Source organism: Dasypus novemcinctus, chromosome 27 (genome assembly GCF_030445035.2).
Source record: "Dasypus novemcinctus isolate mDasNov1 chromosome 27, mDasNov1.1.hap2, whole genome shotgun sequence".
Taxonomy (NCBI): domain Eukaryota; kingdom Metazoa; phylum Chordata; class Mammalia; order Cingulata; family Dasypodidae; genus Dasypus; species Dasypus novemcinctus.
In genome coordinates this window covers 356769-379061 of record NC_080699.1, presented here as the reverse complement: position 1 = coordinate 379061, position 22293 = coordinate 356769, and the positions used below count along the sequence as shown (strand labels likewise).

General features: G+C 41.8%; 1 protein-coding gene and 1 long non-coding RNA gene across 5 annotated transcripts in view; one reads left to right on the top strand and one right to left on the bottom strand.

The window, feature by feature from the left end:
• The window catches only part of DEUP1 (deuterosome assembly protein 1), a 90752-nt gene that overhangs the window by 5286 nt on the left and 63173 nt on the right, over window positions 1–22293 (bottom strand). For all 4 annotated transcript variants that reach the window (XM_058289350.1, XM_058289349.2, XM_058289352.2 and 1 more), the window contains 4 exons: window positions 21303–21500; window positions 19275–19361; window positions 6755–6951; window positions 1748–1850 (listed from right to left, as the gene is read on the bottom strand). In XM_058289350.1, the coding sequence (XP_058145333.1) occupies window positions 1748–1850; window positions 6755–6951; window positions 19275–19361; window positions 21303–21500 (585 nt within the window). The remainder of the gene's footprint in view (window positions 1–1747; window positions 1851–6754; window positions 6952–19274; window positions 19362–21302; window positions 21501–22293) is intronic.
• Window positions 4469–22293, top strand: part of LOC111759707 (uncharacterized) — a 30233-nt gene continuing 12408 nt past the window's right edge. The window contains exons 1-2 of the long non-coding RNA XR_009183814.1: window positions 4469–4905; window positions 6305–6389. This is a non-coding gene — a long non-coding RNA (uncharacterized lncRNA). The remainder of the gene's footprint in view (window positions 4906–6304; window positions 6390–22293) is intronic.

The window sequence follows — 22293 nt, the reverse complement described above, 5'->3', positions numbered from 1 at the left end:
GTATACACAATGGTGACCTGCTGAGAGCTTCTGCTTTAGCCTGAAGCTGACACCATTCCACTCAGCGTTTACTGGAGGTTCTAAATAAGGCTAGAAATAAAATAAGGCTAGAAAAAGAAAAAAAAGATGTATAAATATTTAAAAGTAAGAAATCAAATTCTTGTTATTTTGATATTGAAAACAGAAAATCTAAAACAATCCATAGGACTGAAATGAACAGTACGGTCAACTGAATATCTAAATGGACAGAGGAGCTGGACCCCCACATGACACCATACAAATCAAATCTAGGTAGACTGTAGGTCCAAATATGAAAAGTATAGAACCAACCCTTCTGGAAGATAACATCGGACAGGCAAAGTATTTTAAATAGGACACCAAACAATACTAACCACAAAGGAAAAGATTCATAACTATATTTAAAGTAGGAACATCTGTTCATTAAAAGATGCCATTAAGAAAGTGAGTAGGAGACAGAGGGAGAAGATATTTATAAAACTTATAACCAACAAAAGAATATAAAGAACTCCTACAAATCAGTAATAAGAATAAAGGTAATCCAGTAGAAAATTAGGCAAGGAAATTGGACAGGCACTTTACAAAGGAGAATATCAAGATGGCCAATTAAACAGACCAAAAGGTTTTCAACCTCATTAGTCACCAGAGAAATGCAAATTAAAACCATCGTAAGTTACTATTACTACACAAGGACCAGAATGGGTAAAATTAAAAAAGACTGGCAATGCCGAGTGTTGGAGAGAATCCAGAGCAAGGAGATTCCCACACACTGTTGCTGGGGTTGCCGATCAGCTCAAACCCTTGGGAGAACAGCTGCAGCGCTGCCCCTGAGCGTGCGCTCGTCTTAGACCCGGCAGCTCCTCCTCTGGGTATATGCCCACTGGAAATAAGGTTCAGGAACGTCTTTAGCAGCATTATTTGCAATAGCCCCAAACTGGAGATAATTCGGGTGTCCATCGTCAGCAGAATGGCTAAGTTAGCCGTGGAATCACTGTACATGGTGTTACCATGTAATGGAACGCCACAGAGAAACGCATAAGCCACAGCTCTATAACACAATGGATGATGACGCTCACAAGCAGTGCGGAGCAAACAAAGCAGGACAAAGAGAACACGAGTTTGACTCCATTTACATACAATTCACAAGTGGGCCAACTCCTTGACGGTGGTGAGGATGGTGGTTACGTTGGGAGCAGAGTGGAGGCAGGGACCGAGGGGGCGGGAGGGGCTCCTGGGCTGTGGGAGATGCTGCGTGGTGCGTTCCCAGTGAAAACCCATCAAGCTGTCCACCGATGTTTGTGCATGTTTCTCTATGTGTGCCAGAGTCAATAAGAAAGGCTCAAAGATAACTAGTGGCTCTTTAAAATACACAGGGCCATGGGCTGTCTCGGGGTGAGTCCAAGCACTTGTACTTAAAAAGCATCACCAGTGATTCTGGTCGGGATCAGAGGGCAGCAGCTGTTGACAACTTGAAGAAACACGACGGGTTTCCCTTCCCTCAGGAGGTGCCATGGCCACATGGCCAACAGCTGTTGACTGGACAACTTGATGAATCTTGAGGGGTTTCTCTTCCCTCAGGAGGTGGGTGTGGCCAGATTAGTCTCCCCTCACCCTGGAGGCCCCGTCAAGGGCTTCTGTTTTAAGAACTAGGTAAATCCGTGCATTGGTATCAGCGCTAAGAGGTAGGGAATCACCCTTCAAAAGAAGCGTCCAGTAACGGGCCACTCACCAGTGGGAACACCTCCTCGTCGCTGCCGGGAGGACTCGCCGTTTCCCTGGTGTGGAAGGTCAGAGCTGCTGCGCTTACGTCTGGCTCACAATCCTGGCTTAGTCTGAAAGAGAGAAGAGTTGTGGCTGCAAAGGACAAATGTTTCTTTATGTAGCCAAGGATTTTAATTTCTCTGGTGCCTAACTGAGAAGAACACAAGTGTCTGATATTTCTATAAAAACAATGCTCCTGAGGAATGGTTTCCACTTCACTTAAAGCCTGAGAAGCATGATAAACGAAGCTGAAAACTTAATAATTGTTTAAAAATTTCTGCTATTTGTATTGCCTGTATCACTTCCTTTTCTGTGCTAACTTCTACCATTTAATTAAATAACATAAAACAAGTTTGAGAAGAATCTCAATAGAGCTAACACTGCTGCTCTTGACAGTTCTAAATAAATCCTTTTTTCTGTTCTCTTTCATACTTAACCTCACTGACTTTCTTTACAGAGTTATACTTTTTTTTATGTTAGAACAAGGCTTTGTAAAATAATTCTAGTTTCTGTACGGCTTAGAAATTTATAACATATTTTCAATTTACATCTCCTGGGTCCTCAGGTATTAGTTGCATGACCATGAGCAGGTGACTTCCTCTGTGACTTTAATTTTCTCATTTTTAAAAAAGGGTTGTTATGAGGATTGAATGATGAATGCATTAAAACATTAGGAACACAATTCATGGCACACTGTAAGCATTCAATAAAGATTAGGTAGTGTGTTTATTTTTAGTATTATTTTAAAAACTCATTTGATTTTCTAAATAACCTTACAAGATGGATATTATCCACAGATGAGGGAATAAGACTTACAAGTTAAATTCTTTATCCAGTTATTTACTTTTTAAATAAAAATAAACTGCTAGAAAGCAATGCTCTTGGATATTGGACTCAAATCCAGGTTTTTTTAATAACTTCAGACTCCACAGTTTGGATGAAAGGCACAGGATGGAACTGGAATTTATTGCTTAAAGTATAGGGTAGGAGATGAGACTGAATGCTGTTTAAACCGCAGATTAAAAACAAAATCAATTTTCCCTAAAATTTTACACAAAAAGGTCCCTGACAAGGGGTTCTGTAAGTGGGATTAAGTAAATGTCTTTCTGGACACTAATTAATGAAAGTAAATTTAATCAAAATCATCAAAGATCACGAAAACATAAAAAATTATTTATAGGAACTAATAATTCAAATTCTCCACAGGTATTGGTTAGTCATTTTCAAAGCCTTTAACATAGTCCAGAAAAATTCACATTATTTTCCTCTGTTCTTATCCAAAGACTATCTATCTCTATGGACATTTCTTTTATCATGCAAACATTTTCAAAGCTATGCATACAAATAGAAATATAAGCTAAGTGAGGCATCTGTAAATTAGTACCTAAAAACAAACATAACATATTTTCCATTTTTATTTATCTTGAAATATATCTTTTTCTCCCAAACCATAATTGCCATGGAAACAGAACAGCAAATTAAACTGAAATAACAGGGTTTATGATGTGCACAGTAAGATGAAACATCCCACAATTCAGAGTTATAACAATTCATAGTACATCTGCTTATCATCGTTAGCTGAACATTTTTATTTGTGTTAGGCTACATCTACACTTCAAACAGTGGGAAAATAAGATAATTATCTAAGTAGTTCAGGAAATACATCTCTCTGTAATCTGAATTATACAGAGATGTCAAGCAAGGTATTATTTGTCCTAAATTAGCTAAATAGTGTTCTCAATTATCCACTTTACTTTGGATGTATAGATACAGTTTTATAGTGTTAATTACTAAAATTTACATAGAAACATTCTTTTTATTATAAAAGCAATAAAATGTAGTGATGGAAAGGAAAAACTAGATCATGAGGCAAAGTACTTTTGCTTTAAGTCATCTTTCTGACAGATTCGTATTCCAGAACACGGCTCCTTAAATACTTGGTAAAGCCGCCTTGCCTCCGTGCTGGGTGGGCCAGTTTAAAAGCTCAGGGTTTAGTTCTTATTTCAGGAGGCCTCCAACGTCAGGACCGGGCGCCTCGGGCAGGCCCAGGCTGAGGCTGGAGTGCGGCTCCCGGTGCCAGAGTCTCCTGACGTCCAGTCCAGTCCCCGTTAACTTCCCTGGACTCGAGGACCGCAATGGCAGCAACTGCAGTTTCCGTTTGCCAGCAGCTGTTCTTACGGCTGACATGGTCCTTCAGGAGCAGAGCCATGGTACAGGCTTTTCTCAACTTATTTTTGGTGTCTGGGTGACTATTTCTTGACAAGGGGTCCTGTAAGTGGCTATGACAAACCTGCTGACTTTGTGGTTTCTTAGTATTAGAAAGTTTTAATTGATCGACTAGACTGGAAGGCATTTTAGTGATTAATGTTTGTGACTACTAAAATCTGCTCAGTTACATAACTTTTAAAGCCATAAATTCACTTTTAAATATATATCTTACATAGAGATAAAATTCCATTTATTATAAAATTAACCTACTAAAATTAGTTATATATTAATAGCTCTGGATACCATTACTCCAAATTATCTTGCAAATTATCCTTAAATTCAAAACTAACTTTTAGAAACAATTTTTAATACAGCTCACTCAATTTTTTTTTCAAGTGCTGAGTAACTGCCTTATTGGAAAGCAAATCCTTTGAAATATCCTAAAATGCTTAACATTTTAAATGGGTGGGTTTTAGAAACTTCTTAACATCGCTTCTAACAGGAGTGAAACAACAAAAATCGAACTACCTCAAATTGGATACAAGATTATTTTAATAATGTGTTGCACAAATCCTCCTCTGTTAAAGCAAGAAGTGGCTAAAAACTAGACCACAGACCTTTAACGCTGTAGAACATTACCTTTCTAGCTCTACCTGAAAGCCTTTTCCTTTCTAAAACAGTTTAATAAGAAGCTTACTGTATTAGCTGTTGATGTGTAAAGATATCTCATACATCACTCTGTATTTTCTGATTAATTTATAGCTCACATATACACAGCTTTTACTCTCTGGCTTCGCTGAGCTGTGCTGTGAGGGGAGACAGCCCTTCGTTGTGCACTTGCTAAAGCTAGAGGAGCTCTCGCTGCACAGTGCTCCGTCGTGGGGCTCCGTGTCCTTCATCTCAGACCTCCTCCCCATGGTGGGTTTTGCATGGTAATAATTTATTCAGAACATCTGAAATACTGTTTCTTTTTAAAAATCAGATTCCTGGAGAACACTGAAAATCAGGCAAGGCATTAAAACCAGTTTAACAAAACTGGCAGCAGGAAGAGTAGCTGAGCTTGTGCAGACGCCTCTGCTGAGCGCGTCCTTAGGCTGGCTTCGGTGCCAGGCACTTTGAGCAATTGTACACTGCTGAAAGAGAGGAAGGGGGGCTGTCCAGACAATAAAAATACTTAAAAATCATAAAACGCAGCAATATCTTTCTGTGTAAGCGACGGCACCTGGCACCGGCGGGTTTTCAGAGCAGGGCACTCAGCGCAGAGCCACCTCTTGCCAACAGCCGCGGGGACCCGGCTCTCCTGCAGCGAGAACCTGCATCCCGGGGCCACGACCTGCCCCGTGGAATACCAGATCCCAGGGAGAAGCACTTCAGGGAGGATCCGTCCTTACCCTGAAGTCGGGTGGACGCCACCAGCCAAAGGCCGCCCCCCGCTTTTCCCTGCAGCCGCCACCCACCATCACCACGCCTTAGGGAGCAGTCAGCCTCCCCTTGCCCCCCGACTTCCTGAAGAGGGTTAGAAACGTGGTGCTTGTCAACGGCTGCCGTCCTGGCATGGACAGGAACGTACCCCGAGAAGACGCTGTCTGGGAGGACGTGGCAGATTCCGCCACTTATCCGTCTACCAAAGTCAAATTCCGGGCACTGTGTATCTACTACTAAAAGATTACAAACACTGGTAGTTTTGTTCATAATAGTGACAGTAATGATATTTTGCACAGAGGGATTTTCTCCTATAATCGTCACCAAAACGCTACTGGACAGATGGGAAATCGAGGCTTACTAAGGTTAAGTAAATTTCTCGAGGTTGTAAATACTTATGTGATATGAAAACTCTATGTAAGGGTTTTCTAGACTAGGTATTTTGGGCTTTATTGAAGTTGAGTCTGGACCTAATAGCTTGGCATTTCTCCACACCTTGGAGTGTTAATAAATTAGTATCACGTAAGTGTGGGGTCCCTGCATACCCTCCTCCGTCAACAGATCTAATGTCGAGCAAGCGTGGGGGTCCTTGCCAACCCTGCTTCATCTTCGCAGACTCACAGCGTACATTTCTGTATTAATGGATCTGAGAGGGCCGGTAGAGAAGAAACTTAAATAATTTTGCTGATTGTTTTCTAAGTTTGAAAACAGTGAAAGTTTTGACTCCATAGTCTTTCATTTAAAATGTAATGAACTAGCCTAATGCTATGGTGATATATTTACTTAAATTTTGCACTAAGGCATTTTAAAGAACACAGGGATAATGTGGACTTCAGACACTGGTTTTCCATACACTCCTCTCTAATCAGAGAAAACCTCTTTTATACACCCACAGGTCCCTTCTCTAACACTAAGGAGCTGGGAAATGAAATAGAGTTTCACTGCTGGAGTATCAATATAAAATAAATATATTATTCAAGGTAAGTCAGAAGTGACATCTTCCTATATTTCTATTTTGTTTGAACAGCATACCTAAGATATATGGTTTTCTCTGCTCTCATGACATAAAAATAAGTTAATATTACTTATTTGTATATTTCATATACCATGTCAGCTTCCAAGAAGGATCTGAAGTAAATAACAAACTAAAATCCACTATAAAACCCCATTCACTTCATTGCCAGATTTTGAAAGCTATTGACAACACAGAATTTCTTATAATATATCTGGACTACTGTGTTATCACTATAAAATAATTTTAAACGGAAGAAACAGGATAAAATTATAATTTATATTCTGTAAAAATAAGTTTCAATGAAATGTTTATACAATGGAATCGACATACCTGTCTTCGTTTTCTTTCATTTTTATTTGGCTTTGATAGGCGTGCCTTACTGTTTCGTCATATGTATTTTGATTAGTCCATGGTGGTTTTCCATTGGCATGAAGTTTTGCAAGATCGTTTCGGAGCTTTTCGTTCTCGTACTCCAGTTTGTTGATAGAGGCATGCCTTGAGCGTGCCCTGTCGGTGAGGTCCATGCCCTAGAGAGGAATAAAGCCCATCACGGAAGGTGGAAGGTCCGGGAGGCAGAGCTTTGGGGCGGGCTGTGCGCCCCAAGGCGCCTTCCCCCTCCCCGCCGGCATCAGGGGCAGCTGAGCTCCCGACAGAAGGGAGCTGCGCGTGATTGTTCTCTGTATCTAGAACAAAAGTGGCCAGGTTGAGGTTATACCCTCTAAAGTTGATTAATAACAGACATACATTTCAATTTTACAAAAAAATATATTTCTGATTAAAAGAATACATATCGGGAAACGGACTTTGGCCTAGTGGTTAGGGCGTCCGTCTACCACATGGGAGGTCCACGGTTCAAACCCCGGGCCTCCTTGACCCGTGTGGAGCTGGCCCATGCGCAGTGCTGATGCCCGCAAGGAGTGCCCTGCCACGCAGGGGTGTCCCCCACGTAGGGGAGCCCCACGCGCAAGGAGTGCACCCATAAGGAGAGCCGCCCAGCGCGAAGGAGGGAGCAGCCTGCCCAGGAATGGCACCGCCCACACTTCCCGTGCCGCTGACGACAACAGAAGCGGGCAAAGAAACAAGACGCAGCAAAAAGACACAGAAAACAGACAACCGGGGGAGGGGAAGGGAATTAAATAAATAAAAAATAAATCTTTAAAAAAAAAAAAAAGAATACATATCATTATAGAAAATATGAAGAGGTAACAAAAATATTCCCATACTACTGTCATTCAGGGAAAATTGCTATTTCGTTTGTATTTATATTATTTAGGCTTTTTCTATCAATATGAGTATCAATAGAAAATACAGTATTATCAATATAAAATATAACGTACACTTACAAAATTGTATTGTATAAAATTGGACATAAAATTTTGGTGGCTGTTTTTTTCCTGAATATCATAATTAGTAAACACTCTTCAAAAATGAGGTTTTTAATGACTGCATTGTGAAAATAAAACAAATACATTTACCCATTCCTTTATTAAATATTTAGTTTGTTTTCACAATTATAAATAACACTGTGTTGCTTTCCTTATGCATACATATTTCCAATGATTTTTCTTGACATATTCCAAGGAGTGGGCCAGTGGGTGGAAATGCATGTTTTGGAGGACCTTGATTTTAAAAATGCCACTTTTCCCCCAAAAAAGGCTGTACCAATCTCATAAATTACCACCACTAATGCACGAAGTGTCTCTCATCACACTCACAACCATTTAACATTAAAGCTTTGCGTTTGCTAAATATATGAAAATAGTTAACTTTTATTTATTTGATAATTAGGGAAATTGAATATATTTGCACATTTCCCAGAAATTTTTACTCTTATCTTTTGTCAGTGTTTTTGTCCTTTACTCATTTTTCCATTTGGGTGTTTGTGTTTTTTTTTACTAATTTGAAAGAACTTTTTACACTAGAGATAGTAATTCATGGCCTCTTAAATTAGTTATAAACATGTTTTTCATTTGTTTTTTAATTAAAAAAAATTTTGCTTTTAATTTTAGTGTATATGTGATGTATTTTATCCAGACAGGTTTTTAAGTTTTACTTAGTAAAATCAGTCTTTTGCTTTTGACTTCTTCCTTGCTTTTTTTGAAAATTTTTTCCTTCCTTGCCCTTATATTTCAGTTTTCTTTCCATCCTGAAAGCTATTTTCTTCTGTTTCATAGTTTCATTAGTTTTACATTTAATTCTTTAGTTTATTTGGAATTAATTTTAGTATAAAATAAGAGAAGACTAAAAATTAATAAACAATTTTTCCAACATCAGATATTGATTAAAGTATCCCACTGTTGGGTGATGCAACAAATTATGTATAAATTCATGTAGACTGGGTCTGAATCTGGGCCATGCTATAGCAGTGATCTCACAGTCGAGATTGTGCCAACACCAACGGTTTTGACCAATGTAGTTTCATAATCAAGTTTCAGTATCTGGGCAGTGGACTTGGCCCAGTGGACAGGGTGTCCGTCTACCACATGGGAGGTCCACGGTTCAAACCCCGGGCCTCCTTGACCTGTGTGGAGCTGGCCCATGTGCAGTGCTGATGCGCGCAAGGAGTGCTGTGCCCAGCAGGGGTGTCCCCCGCGTAGGGGTGCAACCCGTAAGGAGAGCCGCCTGCCCAGCACGAAAGAAAGTGCAGCCTGCCCAAGAATGGTGCCGCATACACGGAGAGCTGACACAACAAGATTACGCAACAAAAAGAAACACAGATTTCCGTGCTGCTGACAACAACAGAAGTGGACAAAGACGACACAGCAAAAAGACACAGAGAACAGACGACTGGGATGGGAGGGGGAAGTGGAGAGAAATAAATAAATAAATCTTAAAAAAAAAAAGTTTCAGTATCTGGTAGGGCCACCCAGTTTCAGTGTGTCCTCAGAAGAGGAACACGTAACAGGTTAAAATCAGAAAATGAGAGAGCAAGAATACAGATTTCCTGTTTTAATTAAATGCTAGAAGAAGCTGCCTAGGGAAAGTCTAAACTTTTCTCCTTGTAAAGTTTTAAAAATACAGGATATATTTTCCTATAAAAGCTTGTGAAAATTCTTTAAATGACTATATAGTACTTTCTAGTCCTCTGATTTGAACATCATGCATTGTGTAGCTGCTGATTAAACAATTATCTGCTTTCAGAAGGGCAATATTTTAGCATAAAAAAGTTAACATAAATAAAATATCTTTTTTGAAACTCCAAGTTTCTATGGTTCAAAATCCCTAGACTATAAATGATTATAGCTTAAAACTTTCCTTTTGAAGTTCCTAAATTTAAGGTTTTGTGAGTGCCATTCCATAAGCGAGGGCTGGCACTCCATAAAATCATTCTAAAATTTTTGACTAGTTACCTATTTTCATTGTGCATATACTACATATTAGTAGCATTACTGATAAATAATCATAGAAATATATGTAATAGGTATTAAAAACGCTTGCCTATTTGTCTTATTTTTTGCTTCAGAGGCCAAACCTCTCTACAGATGTTTTCTGTATACTGCCTAATACACGATGGACATTTAGTATTAATAAATATATAGTAAATAGTAATTTTTGGATGGAAGAAAATGCTCCCAGAGGGTAAACTTTTCCACAGAAGAATACCTAAAGGGTTACATGCTTCTGCATCTATCAAACAAGGGTGCCCTTTGGAAAAAGAGGGCAATTAAGCATTTCGCAGCTTGTTAGGCCCTTGCCTTTAGGATTTCTTAAAATTCACTCTTTTGAGATATACCAGTGCAGATGAAAGATCTGTAATCTTCTTTTTAAAAGGAAGATTGTTTATTCTAAATCTTGTAAAATTTTGTCCTTCATTTGGGTAGAATTGGTTGAAAAATATTGTGAATAAGATTCAAACTGACTTCTAATAAGATGCCTGCCAATTAATATATAAACTTCTTATTGGTTTGATTGCAGTTAAAATTTTATTCAAGCTTTTTCTATAAAATTAGATTTCACCTGTGACTCCTTTTTTGTCCAGTGTTGGTTTAAAGTAATTCTGAATAATAGCAATGATTAAAAAAAAAAAAAAACTCACAATTTTCTAAATGTATCATAATTAAATATGAGTTGTGGGTACAACCTGATGGAATTATACAGGTAATGTATTTACATGACTTATGTTTAAGAGCCTATTTCATTTTTTTCACAACAGTTTTTTCGGAGCACTTTCATTTCATGTGTTTCTTGACTATTTTTTTTTGTCATTTCTGGATTGTATCTCCTCCCCCCCCCCCCACTGCCTCCCCTATTTATATGTTACCATGTGCAAATACAAATTAACTAAATTCTACCTATTTCTGATGTGTTCTTTTGTAGGCCTATTATCTCAATTTCTTGTTCCTTCCAAAAACTTGGGCTTTGGTGGTTTTAATCCAGTAAAAGAAAAACCTTGAAATGGCAAAGCCTCCCTTAGTGCTTATTTACTTGAACACACTGGGATAAGGCCATTTGAATTGCTGAAATATCTGAATAATAAAATTATTTTATGCATGCAGTTTTTAATTAACAATCATTAGGCTAACAAAGAATTTCTACCGAAGGATGGCTTTAATCATGTTTTATGATTAGTATGTCAACACCACAAATTCTAAGTTCTGATTAAATTTGGTCTTAGTATCACTTCCTTAAATGAAGGAAAAATTGATACAGTTATAGGACAAAGTAAATATGTAATCACAAAAAAGTATCACGATAAAGTCGATTCTTCTTTAGCTGCCTAGGAACAGAATAAAAGAGAACCCTTCAGTTTTTCCTTGTAGTTAAGTTTCCCCACAAATCTGAGGAGAACCTGTCTCCTTCAGTGCTAGGAGCCTCCTGCTGGTCGTGACTGCTGTCAGGTTTTTCCCGAGGGGTTTGGGGCGCAGTGGCTGGTGGCCCCAGGACGTTGCCTTGGCCCGGCAAGCGCTGGATGGTGCCCGGAGGAGGGCTGCCCTTTAAAATGTTCTGTCCCTAAGTGTAAACGAGCAAAGCGTCACAGGGAATCAGGCAGAAAATTCTCAAAGCAATGGTATTTAGAAATGGCCCACCTGAAGACCAGTAATTTCATTTGTCTAGAACAGAAACAGTAATTATTATTTTAATGTTATCAAAATATCACATATTTTAGAATACCTAAATATAATAACGTAAATATTTTGTTTGCCTGAGGAAAAATTTAAACATCAATTATTTAATTCTAAGTTTATTTACCCATTCCAATTATTTCAAAAGAATTAACTGTCTAGTTGTGGGGCTGTTACACATAACAGGATATGAGAGAGTTTCATCATAAAATCTTTTAAAAATGAGTGCTAAATGACATACTATATTGCAAATTATTAAAGAGCAAAGAATTATATTTAACTTTAAAAAATTCATTAGACATTAAAGCTTTTTCTTCTTTGCAAGTTGCTTAACTATTTCTATTATCAAAATCAATTCCAGGGGGATGGAAGTGGCTCAAGCAGTTGAGCACCTGCCTTCCACATGGGAGCTCCTGGGTTCAGTTCCTGGTGCCTCCTGAAAAAACAAAAACAAAACAAACAACAAGCAAAACAAACAATAAAACCAACTCAGGGAAGCTGATGTGGCTCAGTGGTTGAGTGCTAGTTTCCCACATACATGGTCCCAGGTTCAATCCCTAGGCCGCAGTACTTAAAAAAAAAAAAAAATTCCAAACCTTCACACATACAGAGGTAAATTATAAAGACAACTTTCTGTATGAATTACAATCCTACATGAACTATATATGATTAAATACTAATTTAATAAGCATCTCATAAAGGGCCATAACATCAATGGTGTTCCATTTTATGAAACACAATTAACCAATCTTTAACTAAATGCGTGTTGGATATGTATGTGCTAAGTGCTACAGAAGATAACCTGGATGAATCTTGAGGACCTTATGTTGAGTGAAACAAGCCAGACATTGAAGGACAAATACCACATGGCCTCTCTGATATGAAACAAGCAAACCAAGCTGTATCAGAGAGCTAGAGACCGGAGATAGGCTTAAAGGAATTTGGGTGGGAGAGGAAGGTTGTGAGCTGATGCCTACATGGGTGAAGTCTACGATAAGCTGGAGTGTAAAAAAAAAAAATTGCTATTATAATAGTTGAAGTTTAAGGGTTAAATTAGTTATAAAATAGCTATAGGTTTAAGTAATTTCTATTATAATAAGCACTAGATGAACTTGAAGTAGCCATAAACAGGTAAATTAATTTAATATTACTATTACAATAGCTGAAATTTAGGCTATGTTTACTCTGCTGTAATAGTTTCAGTTATAAATTTATATATATATAAATTTATACATATATATATAAAGGTACTTATACAATGATTTTAATTCTTAGTTACAGTTTCTAGTAAGTTTTACCTTAAGGTGAATTGGGTACCTTTATTAACTAAGTCACAAGAACTTTATTAGTAACAACCTTGTGAAGTTTTTCTGCCTTTTTAGTAATTGAATTATTTTCACTTGTGATTTATGCATTAAAGCCACTAGCAAGGGAGAAAAAAGAAGTAATTTAAGTATATTCTTGGAAAATACATTAGAATTGGGTAGACAAATCTAACACATATGAAAGAAACAGTGAATAACATAGATAAAACATGTTGCAGCAAGTAGCAACACTGGGTAACTGTTTTGAGTGAATGAATGGCATCTGCTGTAGGGACTGAGATTTCTTCTAAGAAGTAAGATAAGACAAGGCTGGCATCTCTTAAATGGCTCTAGGCTGCTGCTGAGACCAGTCCTCTGTAACAAGTTGTTGAGCCTACCCTGTATCAAACTCTGGAAACAAAAAGTACAAAGTATGGCCCACCTCTGCCCCCAAGAAGTCTATGACTGATGACACAAAATATACATAAACTAAATAATTAAAACATAAAAGAGAACAATTCAAAACTAAGTGCTAAATTGTTGTGGTTATCAGATCCAAGGAAATTCGAAAGAGGAGAAATAGATGGGACCTAGAGTGCCTGGAGATGAATTCCTGAACGAGTTAAAATTTACTCTCCGTCTTAAGGGACTGGCAGGCTGGGAAAGACGGAGAAAAAGCCTCTGGGGAAGCGCCCGGGGGCTCCTCCTCACTCGCGCCCGCGTCTGCTCGGCGGCGGCCTGCGGGCCAGGGGGGCCTGCCGGCGGGAGCCCCGTCCCCGGGGTGCTGAGGCGGCTGCCGCGGCCAGGGGTCCCTGCGCAGGACGGGCGCGGAGGGTGCGCGCTGCGCGTGGGTTTCTGCGGCCGGCGGGAGGCTCGGCCCCGGCAGCGGGCACAGGCCCGTGGGCTGGACGACGGCAGGTGCAGCCGGAGGCACAGGGGCTGGTGCCCGCGCGGCCCAGGCGGGGGCTCGGCAGGGCGGGAGGGGCCTCGCCGGCGGAGGAAGCGCGGGCTCCCCGGAGACGCGCCGTGGGGCTCCCCGTGCGGCAGGGGCGTCCCGCGGGCAGCGCGGCCGTGGGCGGAGGCCACTTGGGGTGCAGAGCGGGGACGGGGGACGGAGGGGCCAGCGCGGCGTGGGGCTGCGCTCCTGCCGTCAGGGCCAGCCGGACCCCCAGGAGCCCGCCCGGCAGGGGGACCGCAGACGCCCCCTGCACCTGGGGGGGCCACGACGCCCCCCTGCACCTGTGGGGGCCAGGACGCCCCCTGCACCTGGGGGGCCAGGACGCCCCCCTGCACCTGGGGGGCCAGGACGCCCCCCTGCACCTGTGGGGGCCAGGACGCCCCCTGCACCTGTGGGGGCCAGGACGCCCCCTGCACCTGTGGGGGCCAGGACGCCCCCCTGCAGCTGGGGAGCCAGGACGCCCCCCTGCACCTGTGGGGGCCAGGACGCCCCCTGCACCTGTGGGGGCCAGGACGCCCCCCTGCAGCTGGGGAGCCAGGACGCCCCCCTGCACCTGTGGGGGCCAGGACGCCCCCTGCACCTGTGGGGGCCAGGACGCCCCCCTGCACCTGGGGGGGCCACGACGCCCCCCTGCACCTGTGGGGGCCAGGACGCCCCCTGCACCTGGGGGGCCAGGACGCCCCCTGCTCCTGTGGGGGCCAGGACGCCCCCCTGCACCTGTGGGGGCCAGGACGCCCCCCTGCACCTGGGGAGCCAGGATGCCCCCCTGCACCTGTGGGGGCCAGGACGCCCCCTGCACCTGGGGGGCCAGGACGCCCCCTGCACCTGGGGGGGCCAGGACGCCCCCCTGCACCTGGGGGGGCCACGACGCCCCCCTGCACCTGTGGGGGCCAGGACGCCCCTCCGCCCGGCCCCGGGGGGCGCGCCGGGGCCCCGCCCGTGCACAAGCCCCTGCCCAGGGCACGACCCCGGGCGCCCTCCCCTGCGCTCCCGTCGCTGGTCGCTGTGGTCATCTCGCCTCTCCTCTCTCCACTAACGCCAGCTCCAGGTTCAGGATTTGGTCTATTTGTTCACAGTCACATTTTACGGCCAGACGCTAAAAGGCGCTCAGTAACTTAATATTCACGGAACAAATGAAAACCTGCGGGGACTGCAGACTGCAAAGACAGAGATAGATCGGGCCCAGGTTTCCAGAACCCAGCTCGAACCTGCCGACGTCGCGGAAGCCGCGCGGCCCCCGGCAGGTGCTGTCCGCGCTGGTGTAGGGGGGGCGGGCGCGGGCACCTCGCTGCTCCGGCCTCCCCGGACCTCGCGCCCTCGCCGCGGCCGGCTGAGCGGAGCCTGGCGCGGGGGAGCCCTCCTCCGGCCCCTGTCCGGCCCCTGTCCGGCAGCGCCCGGCTCCTGCCCTCACGCCGGCCTGCTCTACCCCGCGGCTCAGAGAAGACGTTCGGAGAGAAAATAGAGGCAAACGCTTTCGAGCAAAATTTATGGGACACAGCAAAAGTTGTTCCAGAGGAACACATATAGCTTTCAACACCTTTATAATCTCGGGAAAAAGAAATACAAATTAAGAAATTCAGCGTTCATCTTAAGGAATTTAAAAAGGTTCAATAAAAGAAAAACCGGAAGAGGAAATTAATTGATAAAGGCTAAAAATAATGAAATTAGAGCAAATGAAAAGTACAACAAATCCAAAAGCAGATACTTTTAAATAGTAATAAATAAATCCCTTGTGAGCCAGATTGAAAAAAATAAAGAACTAAACTATTCAAGTTTAGGAATAAGAAAGAAAACAAACAATACAGAAGAAATGAAAAGAATTATTTAAAGCATTTGTACCAAGGAAACAAACTGGAATGGGTAAGATATCCTAGAAAAATACAAATTACCAAAAATGGCCTGAAGTGGAATTTGAATATACCATAGAAGAAAATGGAAAGATAACTGAAACTCTACCAGAGCCGGAGAGTTTCACAGCTGAGCCCGTTTTAAGCTTTAAAGAGCTGATCATCCAAAGCTGCTTACACTACTCTAGACCCTCAAAGATGGGAAGCTCCCAGTTCATGTTATAAAGCCAACATAACTTTAAAAGAGTAGATACAGAATATACACAAATCTCATTTATACACACAGATCTTAATTTCTAAATAACATTATCATACAGAACCCCATAATGTATCAAAATTGCCAGAGTATGATCATGAGAGTTTATTCCAGGATTCAACGGTGGATCAATATAAGGAAATCTGTCAACCACACTCTACTACATATCAACAAATTACAAAAGAAAACTACATGATGTCACAGATGCTGAAGTCGTTTGATAAATTTTAGCAGCCATTTTTAATGAAACTCTAAAACAGGAATAGAAGGAAACAAGTTAAATATAATAAAGATCATATATGAGAACAAATATTATCATAAAGAGCAAAACTCTAAAACCATTTCAATGAAAATCACAAACTAGACAAATTTTTCAGTGATCACTATTTCATATTGGATTGATTTCAGAAAATTCAATATGGCAAAAAATAACTGAGATAAACAGCGGAAAAGAAAAGATACTATTTTGGTTGATGTACTTGTGTATCTCAAAAAAGAACTAAGAAACTCTTGTTTTAAAAAAGCTACCCTAGAATTAATAAGATAATTTAGCATTTTTTCTATATTAACAATCAGATTTTTTTCCTAAATATGGAAAAAGGAAAATATTCCATTCACAACAGTGACAAGAATTATAAGCTACCTGGGAATAAATTTAAAAAGAAAGGTACAAATCCTAAAGAAAGAAATCATAAGATCTTATTGAAAAACATAAAATAAGATCAGAAGGAATGAAAAGCCATGTCATATTTTTGGATGGGAACATTTACTATCATAAAATGTCAATTCTTTAAAAGTTAATATATAAATTTAATTCAATTCCATATAGAATCCAACAGGATATTACCACGAGAAACTAGATACATTAGCTTAATGTTTACATAAAAATTTAAATTGGGTTCCTATCTGAAACCACATGTAAAAACACAATTCAAATGGACTAAAGACTAGATGAAAAATATAAAAATCTTTGAAGAAAATCTAAGAGACTATAAGGACCATGTAGAAGTGGGAAAAAAACTTCAAGAAAGGAAACTCAGACGCTCTAAATAAAAAGACACGTTTCACAAATAAAAGTTTTAAAGCTTTTTTAGGGTAAAAGATATCATAAACAAAGTTACAAGTAACAGATTTGGAAATGAGTTCTTCGACAAGATAAAGATAAATAACACAACACAAAAATGACCAAAGGATTGGACTAATTCAAATCAGTATACATTGCCAGTAAATATAGAAAAGGATGCTCAAACTCACCCCTTGGCAGACAAACACAAATATAAGTACTATTGAGATATCACTTTATGCTCACCTGAACAAAAAAATTCAAAAGATAAGCAACACCGATTGCTGTTAGGGATGAAAGAAAAAAGATACTCTCATTCAGAGATGATTAAAATAGGACACAAAAACAGCGATTAAAATGAAAACATGCAGTCCCCTCCCAGGAAACTACATCAAGATGGTGTGTGTGTGTTTTACAGTGTTGCTTACTTGGGCAGAAATCTGGAAACAGTTAACTCAATTATGGTTGAAATGTAGCTTAGTAAATTTTGACACATCCATACCATGAAATAATTATTAAGCCACTATAAAGAATGAAATAGACCTAAACCTTGACTTGGAAGGATTTCCAAGGGATATTGTTCTGCGAACAAGAACAAGACACTGAGAAGTGTGTATAATATGATCCAATTTATAAAAACTATTAAGCCCCTAAATATTATATGCATATTATAAATTTTTATATACATATATGTGGAAATATGGGAAAAGTACAGACGGATTAACATGAATTATCTGGGGCCTGGGTGACGTGGGCGAGGACTTGGGAAGGAGCCAGCTGAAAAAAAATAAGAGACTGCACTAGAATGTTAGTTATGAGTCAATTTATAAAGTTAGATATTTTATATGAGTTTATTTTTAAGAAATTAGGAAAAATGTAAAGTTTAGATGTTTATCTATGGAATTATAGAAATGTCCATGATTTATAGTCAAAAAGCAGGTTTTAGAGTAATGTATATATATACTTTATTTCGGTAAAAGAATGCTCAACTTGTCCCTTCCATGTGTGCGAACAAGGAGAAACCTAGAGAACGCTGCACACCTCTCTGTTAGCACTGTCAGTCCTTTGAATGCAAACTGGGGCTGGGATAGGGTGGGGATAATTAGCTATTTCTTTATACATCTTCCTATGTTCTATTTCTTAAAATAAAAAGAAAGAGAAGTTGAAAGAAAGGGGAGGGAAGGGGAGAAGAGAAGAGAAGAGGAAAGAAGAGAAGAGAAGACCAAAGGCAAATGCCGACAGGATCGAGTGGAGCAGGCTGAGTACAGGACGGCTGGGGGTGGCAGGGCTGTGATAACCCAGAACACATACCTAAAAACATTCAGACTGGAATAAAATAATAATAATAGATCAACCAACCAACCAACCAACGAACAGAAAGAAAAACCATTTAACAAGTGAAAAAAGACACTCATGGGGGCAATAACTGATCCAACTTCTAGTGTGCCCAGCATCTAGAAATAAAAATTCCTAGGTGACACTCAGATTTTACGTCAGGGTGGAGAAGCCGCGTCTGCTTTACTCTCATCTGTCCGCCCTCCAGGCGCAGCTCCAGAGCAGGCTCCGAGGAGGCATCGTGCTTCCAGAACGGCAAGCCTCCTGCTGCTACGACATGACATCACAGAACACGGATGGTGGGAAAAGGACCGTGGGGCCTGTCTGACCCACCTCCTCACTGATGGCGCCGAGACTGAGGCCAGGCTAAGCGACCCCAGGCTCGTCTCCTACAAGATGATGCCAAACAACCAGCAGCGACCGTCCATTAGTTCAGCAACTAAAAATCCCCCCGTGTGCACATAACCCCCTAGGCTGTCCCGCTCAGCAGCTGCAGGGGCTGCACGGAGCCGTGGAGGCCCCTTGGAGCCCGCAGGGCGCCTGGCAGAGCAGGTGTACCAGCCTGCCGTGGTCTGCCCGTCTCAGTGGCACGCGCTGCGCACTCCGCACTGCCCCTGCGAGGTGCTGCTGGCACCAGCGAGCGTCCCGAGACGCTGCCTCCAGAGCTGCCAGCCAGCCACAGGGCGGCCGGAGCGAAGCCCATGCAGACCCGCCTGCCGGCCGGGGTGGCTTCACGGAGGGAAAAGGCCACATGACGGTGGAGGCCGGAGGAGCTCAGAGCCAAGGGCAGAGCAGGTGAGAGACAGCTGTTGAGCAAGTTGGGTGAAACGATCGGAGTTGAGCCTTAGAAAGAAGAGGCGAGGAGACTAGAAATTCAGGTGTGCCAGCCTGAGGACAAAAGCAAGTTCCACTGGAACGCAGGGTGGTTTGTCCCCCCACCCAGGCCCCTCACCCAGGAAGGGCTCAGTGTACGTCTGGGTTAGCAATCCCTCTGTCCATGTACCCAACAATCCCAGCATATTACCATGTACTGGCCAGGATCTAAATCTCCCATCATTCCTTTCAGATGCGTGTTTTCTGTTTTGACTGCTTTATATCTCATGTCTGAGACCTGAAAGAAGATAAGTAGAGAGGTGAACGTAAAATTCATTGTAAAATCTCAAAATCCCGTTTAGAATTAATTTTATTTCTTAATGCAAATATTTTTCAAGTGTTGGGGAGGGGTCACTAGGAATCAGGCACCCGAGTTCAGGTCTCCTGTCCTATCTCAGAGCGTTGACAGGCCCCACTTGGCCATCACCTTCTGTATCAGCGTTAAATCGAAAATAGACACAATAATGGTTAACTGACTTTCCCCCTTCTAATTCCAAAAATCCATTTCCCAATTCCATTTTCTAATCTATGCGAATTGTTGCTAGAAAAAAAGTTTTAAAAACATGCTTGAGTAATATTGTCCACTAAAGTTGGTCATCACCTGATTATTTTTTACAGTAAATATATGACTTTAATGTTTAATTTTGTTTTCTGATATTTCTGCTCAAAAATTTCCTTCTTTTTGGGGGTTGACTACTTTATTTTGTGTTGTAATTTATTTTTGTCCTTCCTGATTTCTTCCGCTTGACAATATTTAGAGGTCCTTCTATTTATCTAGGGCCATTTCTACATAAAACACTAATGAAAAAGATTTACTTTCTTGAATTACAAAATATATGCTCATTGTCAAAAACCTAGAAAATACAGAGGAGTATAAAAGGAGAAAATAAAAATCATTCATAATCTAACTACCCAGATTACCGTAAACACCTGAGGAAAAATCCCCCTCCCTCCACAGGTACCATCATGCTGCCACTGCTTTCCTGTGTAATGTGAATTAATCACAGTTTAAGGCTTATAATTGGGCAAAGGCTGAGTTGTATAATGCCCAGGATTTAAATAACTATGCTGTTTGTGAATTGGTCCTCATATGCTTAGAAAGTTATTGATTGGTATTCTCAAAACTTCTAGATTTGGGAGAAAGAAGCAGATAAACCCTATGCTTTCAATAGCAGCCCATCAATTGAGGAGTAAGGGGTCGAGGGGATTTAAAATTAAATGGGAGGGAGGGAGGACTGTGGAAGTTATTTGTAATACTTTAACAGCAGAATTGTACAACTGCTGTTTTCTTACCATGCACCATTCTGTGCACCAAGTTCAGTAACTATGAACTCATTTTCACATCTCAACATGCATTTTAAAAAATGCTAAAAGAGCATCTCACCCTGGAGCATGCCCGCAACCCATGTCTCAGGGTGAATACGTATTTCTAATTTTCTTGTTTCTTAATAAACTCTTTACTCCCTTGCCTAAAAATAAACAAGCAAGCAAACAAAAACCCTAAAAGAAATATGTGAGATAGGGGTGGGAGAAGTGTCCAAGGAAAGCTGGAATACAGATTGTTAAAAATATAAATATGTTCATGGAAGGGAAGCTATAGAAAACAAGTTCTGGAAGAAATCTTTGACCTGGTGATCAGAATAATGGTTACAAGAAAATGGATGGAGGTGGCAGTAGCATGGCAGCGTGAACGGAATTGACGGCACTGGATTGTAATTTTAATGTGGTCAAAGAGGAAAAACATATGTTACTAGAAAAATTTTTTTTTAAAAACTTAGGACTTTACAACACAACAGGAAACCTTAAATGTAAACCATGAACTATAGTTAATAGTACAATGATAATAATAATCTTCCATCAGTTGTAACAAATGTACCACATTAATGCAAGGTGTCAGTTACAGGGAGAGTTATCTGGGAACTCTGTAACTTCTGCATGATTTTTCTGTAAACCTACTCCTCTCAAAAAAGAAAGAAAATGTGAGGATGAGATTTAATACATTATCTGGTGCTGTCACTTATTCCTAGTTCTTTTTCACCACACTGTCTGATCTCACGGGGGCTTATGGGATGCCAGCCTTAGACCCAGAACCCAAACCGAGGAACACAGCGCCTTTACAGCCACACCACGGCCGCCGCTGGCGCTGGGAGCCGGGAGCTGGACAGCGCCTGCCTCCTACCTGCTGTTTCGCCAACATCTTTTCTTTTATTTCTAGCTCCATTTTCAGCTGCCTTTCCAGAAGGGCCGCTTTCTTCATGATGGTTGCTATGGTGATCTCCTTCTGGCGAAGCTCCTCCGTTAGGTCAGAAATTTCACCTCTCATTCTTTCCTGCTCAGATCCCTGGTGCTCCTCCTCCCGGCAGAGCTGGCTTCTCATCTGCAGAACATTCCAGAAAACATTAACCAATCCTTTTTCCTAAAGCAGTTTAAAGCTTTCATTGGCCATGTTTGCAGATTTATTTTTTATTTTCTTGAGGTACCGGGCTGAGTACTGAACCTGGGACCCTGAATGTGGGAAGTTGGCACTTAACCAGTGAGCCATGTCGGCTCCCCTGAGCTGGTGTTTCTTCTGTCTGCTTGCGGTCTGCTTTTGTTTTTCTAGGAGGCGCCGGGTGAGCCCGGGACCTCCCACGTGGCAGCGGGCGCTCAGTTGCTTGAACCCCACCTGCTCCCCCAGATATCCTTGATACTTACCTTGATAGGAAGTTGAAGGCATTATCATCAAGCACTTTTTATGGAGGAAAAGTTGGCTTTAAGAAGGTAAGAGACGTCCTAAGGGCATACGGCTAACCCCCGGGGCGCTGGGGCTAAAACCTAGGAGTGCTGCTTCAAAGTCAGGGCTCTGTTCTCTAAATCCTGCTGCACTGCTGGTGACAACACTGTGCTCATGGGGACCTCGTTACAATAAATTTCAAACAATGTGTCCATGAAAACTCTTCGTCTCTTCCTCCCCACTTGGCTGGGAGCCGCGTATCTTCCTGACGCAGGGAAGCTTTGCAGGACAGAAACCCCTGGCCACCCTCTCTGCCTCCTCCTCCCAGATCCCAGCAGGCCGCCAACGCTGCCCCTCCTGCTCCGCCCTCTTGGAGTCAGCCTCGCTCTGTGTTCCCACCGCCAAGATCCCCGCCCAGCCGCTCACGTCCCTCTTGATCTACTACAACAACCGCCAG